Raw genomic sequence first — 9,791 nt, 5'->3', positions numbered from 1 at the left:
ACGCATTTGTTTTCCCCACTTTTGTTTGCATTGATGATTCAATAGATACTTCCATTTTGTATTTCATACACATTGACAAGGCTGAAAGAACTAAATTGCTGATAAATAATAAATAATTCTGTCGGCCTTGATGCCTTTTTATTAGCAGATCCTCTCATCACATAATGTCCTCAAAGGGTAAAATGATGACTCACTGTATTGACACACACATATCTATTACCAAATTTATTGCAGGCTTAATGGACCTGAATCTAAATGATAAATACAAGCATCAGAAACCGTCAGTGTGATAATAGTTGTATCCTATATATATGTAAGGAAGTTGAAGGTATTTCAAATAAAAGTCTCTAACCAGACTGAGCTTTTTATTCTTCTGGATCTCAACAGTTAACATATTATAACGTGACGATGATTGTGCTCGTCAAACCTCCGTCTGTGGCACTAACAGAAACATGCCAACATTAATTAGAATCATTTTTATTTTTCCGGCACACTTGGTTGTTCGGTTTCCAAGAAAAGACAAACGTTTGAAGTTAAAAGCACATTTTCTTTTATTTATTTATTATGAAATCAAGTTATGAAAATAATGACAACTAACCATATATCAGACAAATGTATCTTTCCATACATTAGCGGCGGGCGAAGGTTTGCTCTGGAGGGTGTGACGTCGCCGCTTTGTGCTGAAGTGTCCACTTCCCACCGTTTGCTCGTACTATAAAAATGTCCCCAAGGCTTTTCATGTCTCTTACCAGGGTTTGCACATGAGCGTCCAGGGCAAGTTACTTTTGTTTGTGAGGGAAAAGTCCACATATATACCAGATTTAGTCTTTGTGTTACGCTCCTTGTCGTCTCCTCCGTCTGTTAATAATTTACATAAAACCTGTACATACTTACAGCAGGCCGGAGCCTGATCATGAAGAGATGTGCACATAAAAAAGAAAAAGAAGAAAAGAAGCAACATGTCCTTACAAACTCGACGGGATGGGAGGTTAAAGGTGTCACAAGCATATTAGACACGTGCCTCGCGTGGTACAGGCATTCTCCGCATTCTTCTTCTCCTTCTTCTTCTTCTTCTCCTTCTTCTCCTCCTCCTCCTCCTCCTCCTCCTCCCCCCCCCCCCCCATTCAGTCTTATGGCACTCGAGGCTCGGCATGAAAACCCACACGTCTTCCAGTCTTATTTTATAAAACACACATTCAACACCGCAGAGAAACAAAGACAGACACGAAAAATGTCCGCGGAGTGTGTGTTTGTAGCGGCTCACGTGAGGATCAAGTATGTTTATCTTCGCCGCCGACATGAGAAACTTTGGGTGCGTTAATGGCTGGATTTACTTTTCCTTAACGTCCGTCCGTTTATTCGCTCCCCGATCCAACTGCCGATAAACTTCAGAAAATTAAGTTAAACTCGAGCTGGGATAGGGACAGCGGGCGTCTGAAAAACACTTAAGGCTTCATTTAATAGCATGCTGCTAGCGGTGAGCAACCATTCTGTTCTCTGCCATGTCTGGACTGATGACTGATTGGCACTTATTGTACACAAGTCATTCACCGGAACGTCACTCAAATTGCATTTTGTTCAAAGAGGGGGAAAAAAAACATTACACATTTAAAATGTAAGAAAGGATAAGATGAAGTCACCGCCACAGTCTGCTAAGACTACAAACTGCTCTGTGCTTCATTCGTGGATTTGATTTTTAAAAAGAAAGAAAGATGTGAACTTCCTGATGCCGTCGTACAAACCGCTTTCTGAAGACGTGGTGAAACGTGAAGACGCTGTAATGGTACAGGAGGCTCTGCGAACAGGTTCTATGGCACAAGCCTACGCAGCTAACATTCATCCTTTCTGAGATTGACAAAATAAATTACGTTAATGGCACACCGTAGCGTCGCACTACAACCTGCTGTTCGCCTGTGAGGGGTCCTGCGTTCAGGGAGGCAGACTTTTTGTCACACGTACAAAAAACTCACTTCAGCAAGACCAGAATGCCCTGGAAAGCATGACGCGTGGAGGAGAGAAACCACGGGGAAAACAGGTGAGGTGTTTTTCTGGGAAGTTCTCTCCTTCTGTCTGTGAATATTTTCAGGTTTCTTTGATTCCATTGACGCTGAGACAATAAAGAGGCTTCCACTGAAGTGCCTGCGGTCATAAAAAGCCCCGTATATTTTCCCGCCGGCCGTCTCCTGCGGTGTGATCAGCCACATGGGGCGGTGGAGATGGGGTTGGCCCTGCTGCAGGTGGACCCTCACATATTGTAGGCCACGTAAATGGGGTCCAGCTGGTCGGCCAGGAACCCGTCTCTGAGGTGCATGCGTTGCTTCTCGCCCCGGGAGTTGATGGGGATGACGCCGGGATCCACCACCACCACCACCCCTACGATGAGGTAGTGCTCCTCCAGCACCACGTTGGTGACCAGAGCCACCAGGTCCAAGGCCTCCTGCTCCGACCCCTCCAGCTCCACCACCACCACCAGGAGGTTGGTCCAGGTGAACACCGCGCTGGAGGACAAGGTGACAACAAGTCTTCCTTTTACACAGTATCAGTTTTAGTATTTCATTAAAAAAAAGAATCATTTTCAGAAGCAAATGTGCCGTGTGTGTGTGTGTGTGTGTGTGTGTGTGTGTGTGTGTGTGTGGGTGTGTGTGTGTGTGTGTGTGGATTATGACACCAAAACTAAAACAAAGACTTCCTTGTAGTTCAGAAGCATAAACAGCCTGCAATAAGCTGAGTTTTGTCACGTTATGAACTACAGGAAAAGTCAAACTTTTACAGGACGTGTTCTGCTTTTAAGGCGGGACGGCCCTGGGATCTACAGTGACTGTTGCATTTAGATGAGTCCAGTGATAAAAGCCCACCCGCCCCCCTAGTTGGGTCTTATAAAACAATCTAACAGCGTTACATGCAATAAATGTTGTCGCCGTTACTCATTGAAGCCGGTACCTTGACCAGCATTAACATTAAGAAACAATAAATGGCTTGTATTTGCGTGCAGGGCGGTCTTGAGTGATCCGTTTTTTATTTATGTCATTAAAGCTGCTGCAGGTCTCTTACCATTCAGCGATGCTCTTGTGTGACCGGATAACTGAAGTCTCAATGTCAATGGGGTGATACCTCATTCCCCTCAGCTCCAGAGTCTCATCAAGGGAGCCCACCACATAGAGGGCATCATGGCGCTCTAGGACACGCACACACACACACACACACACACACACACACACAGATTTGTCAGGTTGTATTAGATGACGTAAAGACAGACATTAAGCACCGAGGTTGCAACAGGACAGCAGGTCATTCTCACTCACCCCCACTGGCGTCGGTCAGCTCGGTGCGCCGCAGGAAGCCCAGGTATCCGGTCCTCGCCCAGACCGTCTGAGTGTCCCCGAAGCTGAGCTTGGTGTTGAAGTGGTCGGCGTGCAGCGCCTCCTCTCCATAAACAGTGTAGTAGCCGGTGGCATTGTGGGGACTGCTCACCCACACCTAAAATGATAAGTTTTTTTTTTGTTTGTTTACACACAGATCTGGATGGTGTCTCTGTTCAGACCGACACGGTGAAACAAATAGTTCTTCACTGCACTGATTTGATCCATTTGATTCAACCACATAAATTGAATACGCAATTCTTTTTTTTTGATGATACAATCTCAAAGTTTAGAGCAGCCAAATATCCAAACATCCGAAGAAAAACAATCCATTATTGTCAAAATATGATGAAACTTTAAAAAAAAAAAAAAGAAAAAAAAAAAAAGGTAATTGTTTTGGAAAAATATGTTATTTTGTCATCTTTCTTTTATTTGATGGGAATCCTCTGTTATTCTTCATGTTGTGGCTTACTGTCTCTATAAGAACTAGAGAGTTGCTGCGCCTTGTTGTGGTGAGTTTAGGTGCCTGGAATGGATGGGAGGATGGAAAAATGTTTACAGCCTCAACCTAAAAACAAGTTTATTCTTTAGACTTTAGTGGTTTGAGTACACAGAAACACAAGGTTTGATAAAAAAAATAAAAGAACCAGCGTGAATGTTGAAAAGATTGAGGGAGAGATTGACGCTCCCCAATGCACTTCATTAAACAACACAGTGAATTTCACAGTATAGAAACACACAAACAAGTCAGACAATCTTCTTTCAAAAACAGAATTACATAAACTTGTTAAAATTTGACAGAATTCATGTCCTACAAAGAAGTCAAATATTTTCAGTGGAGTTTCGGCTATGACCTGGCGGTGCAGGCATTTCTCTGCACATCACTGGTTTCTTTAAACTACAGTCATTGTCGAGGCCATTAAGAAAGAAGAAGAAGGTGCCAGTAATCTGATTACTTAAGTTCAAAGATGAAGAACAGACCGGGCTGCAGAATGTTGATGATGATGATGATGATAATAAAGCACCTGATGACATGCATTAAGTCAATTCTCGTCTTTTTTTTCTCTTCTTCTTTTTTCCTTTTCTCTGTTCTTGACACTTCTGCATTAAGTCACTTCTAAAGATAAGCCCAAACAACACATCCTGAAACTCTCAATATTGGAAATGTTGTCCCAAAAAGCCCTTCACGGTACTCACTGCCTGTGAAAGAACCTTTGGTTTCAAAACAGCTGAGCTACATCCGCAAGCTGCAACGTACCTCTCCAAGATGGGAGTCTCCCAAAGGTCCTTTAGTCTCCGTGTTTGCAATGATTACTTTCACCCCGGGAAGGATCTACAACAAAAGACCTCTAATTAATAATTCATATTTTGCTAGAGGAGCCACCTTTTTTCCCCAGGAGTGCGGATTATCTGCGGTGTTCAGTACATAAATGATGACGTACCTTTCCAGACTCCATCAGCGGCAAGCTGTGTGGCGAGCCTCTCTCGACTAAGCGAACCCTGAGGAGTGAACGAAGGTAAAATGAGCGCTTCATCCAACTCGAGGGCTTGGCGTGCCCGAATGATCACAGCTGAATATAGTTGAAGAGACGGCACGCAAACAGGCAATTTGAAAATCACCAATTAACCTCAATTGGCTCGTATTTTGACATTATTGTGAAAGTGAGAAGGGGAAATACGAGTAATTAGAGCAAACAGCAGATCAACTCCACTCTGCTGAGAGGACTCTTGCGGAGCCAGCGCATACCTGTCGTGTCGCAGTGCTCTCATGTCCACATAAACAGTGGTGGGATCAGGTCCAGACGTGCCCTGGGAAAAAATACAACAAAAAACCGTCACAAGTTGGACATGAAGCAGTCGCCTCCTTGCTGCAGTCCTGGCATTGAGGGTGTACAATATGTTGCCTGAGTGGAGGGAAGGTGGAAGCTGATTATTAAACGACTGCTGACAAAGCAGGGGGCAGCCAGAAGCCAACCAGCCAGGCCACGATAGTTAGGACTTTGGCACAACTCAACCGTGTAAACAGCGAGTATCTCCATCACCTGTTCACCGGTGTCGGAAAGCTGCAATACCAGTGAAATAAATGCGAGTGTCAAAAACTGGGCCGCGTATATTTTGGATGAAGTGTTGATAACGCTACATCGGAGCTGAATTCTAATGGCACTATTTCTCATCTGCTGATTATGTTTGTTTGATATTGATTCACTTCGCACTGGGATTTGTCACCATTACTGCAGGACGGATCACAACAAATAATGTTTCCCATCATTCCTCCACCGCCGAGCAACTGGAGCTGTAATGGGGTCTGCGCGGTCGTAGCCAAACGCAGAGAAGAGCAATTTGATTTAATGAGTCAGGGGACGCCAGTACGTCAAGCCGAGCAGAGCTTTTGAGTGAAGCGGTGCTTCTGAAAAGTATCAACAAAACTAAATCCTGAAAGTCTGACCTCCAAAAACATAACATGAAACCTGAAACATCTCCAGCGGTCACATCTTACCGAGTGGCTATTGGTGTGATGGAGAAGTGTGGCCGTGAGACTATGCATTTCATTCCAGTGGGTCAGGGTGTTTGTTTTGTAGACTACAAACAGTAAAGCTTAATAACGTGAAGGCCCATAACCCTCCCCATTACTCAGATTGGGTCCGAAGAGAATCCAGCTGAATCAATGAAACCGATGGATAGCATGTCGACTTTAAATCAAATGTATGAGTAAACAACAACAGTTTGATAGACACTCTTCACAAGAGAAACTGTGTGAATCACTGTGTTCATGCTGTCAGCTCATGGTATCATATTGCAGGGGTCAGCAACCTCACCAATCAAAAGAGCCTTTTTTGAAAATAATAATAACAGAGCTCATAACCTTTTACGCTGTTTTTCTGTATAAATAAAAAGCTGAACTCTACGTTGATTAAAGAAATGTATTGAACGACAGATAAGATGTAGAGTTGATTCAGCAAAAGACAATACCAGAGCGAATGACTCCTGTATTTTCAATTTAGCCTTGGTGAACTTACCAAGGGTTAGGAGTGGAACCGCGCCGTGCCGATGACATAATACAATGTGACCTACATTTGTCACCTCAAACTGCAAGACGACGACCCCTCAAAAGATTAAATAACAACTTTCTTTAGGTATTATTTTGTGAAAGCTGCGCGGAGGCACCGCAGAAAGGCAAGAAACCCACATGTTGCAGACCCCTGTTATAATGTAATATTGCGTCACATACAGTAAAATCTGTCAACAAGCGATGATCGAGAGCCAGCCGATACAAGAACATCTCAGCTAAAGAGCAGGAGTAGAGAAGCAAAAGCTTGTCATAGGAAAAAAAAAAAAAAAAAGCAAGGACACAAACAGACAGTGAACTGCGGTTAAGCATGTTCAATCTTCATGCATGATACACACACGCACGCACACATACGCGCACACACACACACACACACACACACACACACCTAGCAGCAGAGCAAACAGCCACTCTTATCCCACAGTACCTGCTCAGCCAGTTTCCCTAACCTGTTGGGCTGACAGGACAGGGCAGGACAGATAAAAACAGATATATATGTATATAGATATACAATATGTATGTTTTCATAAACGTGGACACAGATATACAAAACTACATTAAAAGATAAACACACCAGGGAATCAACGAAAAAAAAAAAAAGTTACAAGGAAAGACAAATTATGAAAGTTCAGAGTAAAATGACTCTTTGCACTCACTCCTCGTCAAGTGGCAATAAAACATTATATAAATGAACAATATACTAAGTCAGTTTCTTTACTCTGTACATAACTGAAATGATAATCTTCTATTCACGCCACCGACAGCCGTCCCATCTTCTCCATGTGCTTGCTTTCTCTTTCTCGGGGAATTAAAGCACGTGTTTTCTGCTCAAGTCCAGAAAACGCTGACGCAAAATCCATTTTCCAACTGCACCCGAGCGGCGACTTACCTGCAAACATATGGCTACATTCACCCTGCAGCCGAAGGTGGTGCTGACAGCTCGCGGTGAAAGTCCCAGGTCTTTGAAGATCTTTGAGAAGGACTGAGTGAGGGCAATGCGGGGCCTTTCCTCTGCCACCACCATGCACGTGCGCACACAGGACAGGTTCACATTTCGAAGCTGGGTACAGAAAAGAAAAGAGATTTTAACAAACACAGTGGCAGGAATTTAAGGCTGCATGTCTTTGAAGAGAAAATGTATGCTGTCACAGTTCAGACTGATCATTATGATCATGATCCTCATGAAGTGTGAATAAAACCGAGCACACGGACACAGAGCCCTGAAGTGTATTACCACTGATTACCTGAATTGTCTCAATAATTACGGGGCTCTGGTGAACAGCACAGCAGGGAAAAGCAGTGATTGAGCAAAACCTCTTAAATTTTGTGCAAGACTGTGGTTTGCCTCACGTGACCCCCCCGTGCTGCAGCTGAACAAACAAACTCACCCGCAACGCCTCGGTCTGCGACCCCAGGCCCTTGGTGCACATCTCCATGACTGAATACGAGCAGAAGGTGACGCGCACTTTGTACTGACTGACTGCAGCCAGCCAGAGAGATGCATTGCTCTCCAACTCCAAGGGGGGGACCAGGATGGACTGGTGGCCGGCGTACACACTGAGAAAACACACAGACAGCGGCGTTGAGTCGAAATACAAAAAAAAAAAAAAAAAAAGGGTTTTCGAGACGGTGAAGTCATTATTCCGAGCAACCAGTTTACCTGCACAGACACCAGAGAGCAAAGCCCAGCCCGCAGTAGGGGTCCAGACAGATGGCGATCTGCCGCGACGGGTAGAGCTCACACTGCAGTTTAATGGAGCGACACAAGGCACTGGTGGCAGCATGAGACATCTAGGAAAAAGGAAACGACACAGAGACAAATACTGGATAGAAACCGGTTCGTGGAGTAAAATGCAATGTCTTTACAAGTCCTCGAACATCCTGGACTCAGCAGAGATGTTTTTGTTTTCATGATGATTAAACTGTTTGGGCAGTTTTTATCAGCAGACTACAGGCTCGCTCATTATTATTTGGGATTCCACCTACTTTGACCCCTGCCAGGATGCCTGTCGTGGACACGCTGAAGTCCAGGTAAGCCAACATCTCTGGGGTCGGAGGCTTGTACATCTGGGGGCTCTTCTTTCTGGGGAGGTCATCTGCAAGACAAAAAGAGCAAAATATATCCAATGATCAGTGGCTTCGTCCTTATAAAAGTTCCCCTACAGGCTTTCAGACTGGGACATTACCCAGAGGATGCTGGCGTGTGGAGGAGTTACCTGTGTCCAGCACTGTGGGCCAGCTCTTAACGTCCACAGCAGCAGCAGCCTCTTTGGATCTCAGCAGTTTCATTATTGCTTGGGTCGTCAGGATACACACCGACTTGCTGACCTTTAACACACAGTAGAATTGAGTGTTACTAATTAAACGTTCACGCAACTGTAAATTAAAATGCACTCCCGACGGAGCAGATCGGACATCTTCATGCAGCAGTTCATGTATTTTAATGTTGAGGGGAACTTCAGTGGCAAAACACACACACTGCCTTACCTCAACGATCATCTTGACGGTGGGCAGAGTGGTGGCCAGATTCTGTGGGTGTGGCGGTCTGACGGTGACGGGGACACAGCCAGCGTACAGGCAGCCGTAGAAAGTGGCAATCAGGTCAATTCCTGCACACAAACGTTCACATTTCACTCTCCTGGGATGATGAAACATAGAGCGACATGAAACTGAAGACAAAAAGAGTGAAAATGGGGTCCTGATCAAACTGCTGAGCTGAAAAGAGAAAAGACCATTTTACCTGGAGGGTAGACGAGAGCGACATGATCTCCCGTGTTTAAGCGTCCCATCAGCGCAGCTGCGACCCGCTCAGCCCGCTTGTGCAGCTGCAGACAGGAAGCTGTGCTGGCCACTGTGCCCTGAAGATTGTAATTGTAAAAGAAAGACGTATCAATCTCTGCATTTAATTCATGTTAACTTTCAAGCAACTTGTCATATTAGAGGAGAGACAACCGTCTTTGCAGTGACTCTAGCGCTGTCGTAAAGAGCAACACAATGAGTTAAAAAAGAACAACGAAAACAGTGACGACGGTGTTAAAATAAACTTTTCTGTCTAAGTTACTATTTAATTGAAAGCTGATTACAGTGAAATTATTTCCCACCATGATCTTTCCGGTGTGAACTCGAGCTGTGTTTGTTAATATTCTATTCTCACAGTTTCACAGTAAACACCACACCTTAGCATTGAGGACGAGGAAGAGAGGATGGTCTGGTGTTGCCTGAGCTCGCCACTGCAGCACATCCTGTATGTAGAGAAACTAGAGAGAAGAAACAGGAAAAAACAAACAAACATGTTTAACCAAAAACTACAACAACAGAACCTGAGATAATGAGGATTTATAACAGGAATGAAGTATAATGCATGA

At 44.4% G+C, this 9,791-nt stretch overlaps 1 protein-coding gene across 4 annotated transcripts in view; it reads right to left on the bottom strand.

Moving 5' to 3' along the window:
- Nucleotides 1-1,068: 1,068 nt before the first annotated feature.
- dip2a (disco-interacting protein 2 homolog A) overlaps nt 1,069-9,791 on the bottom strand; it is an 81,304-nt gene continuing 72,581 nt past the window's right edge. For all 4 annotated transcript variants that reach the window (XM_080478463.1, XM_080478464.1, XM_080478465.1 and 1 more), the window contains 14 exons: nt 9,603-9,683; nt 9,167-9,284; nt 8,914-9,035; nt 8,643-8,754; nt 8,413-8,522; nt 8,087-8,217; nt 7,815-7,983; nt 7,316-7,486; nt 5,107-5,168; nt 4,802-4,859; nt 4,618-4,692; nt 3,303-3,477; nt 3,052-3,175; nt 1,069-2,498 (listed from right to left, as the gene is read on the bottom strand). In XM_080478463.1, coding sequence (XP_080334589.1) covers nt 2,246-2,498; nt 3,052-3,175; nt 3,303-3,477; nt 4,618-4,692; nt 4,802-4,859; nt 5,107-5,168; nt 7,316-7,486; nt 7,815-7,983; nt 8,087-8,217; nt 8,413-8,522; nt 8,643-8,754; nt 8,914-9,035; nt 9,167-9,284; nt 9,603-9,683 — 1,761 coding nt within the window. In that variant the 3' untranslated portion in view covers nt 1,069-2,245. The remainder of the gene's footprint in view (nt 2,499-3,051; nt 3,176-3,302; nt 3,478-4,617; nt 4,693-4,801; nt 4,860-5,106; nt 5,169-7,315; nt 7,487-7,814; nt 7,984-8,086; nt 8,218-8,412; nt 8,523-8,642; nt 8,755-8,913; nt 9,036-9,166; nt 9,285-9,602; nt 9,684-9,791) is intronic.

This window comes from Lipophrys pholis (genome assembly GCF_963383615.2).
Source record: "Lipophrys pholis genome assembly, chromosome: 13".
In the NCBI taxonomy this organism is placed as follows: domain Eukaryota; kingdom Metazoa; phylum Chordata; class Actinopteri; order Blenniiformes; family Blenniidae; genus Lipophrys; species Lipophrys pholis.
Note: the sequence above shows the minus strand (reverse complement) of the source record. Positions and strands in the feature narration are given on the sequence as shown.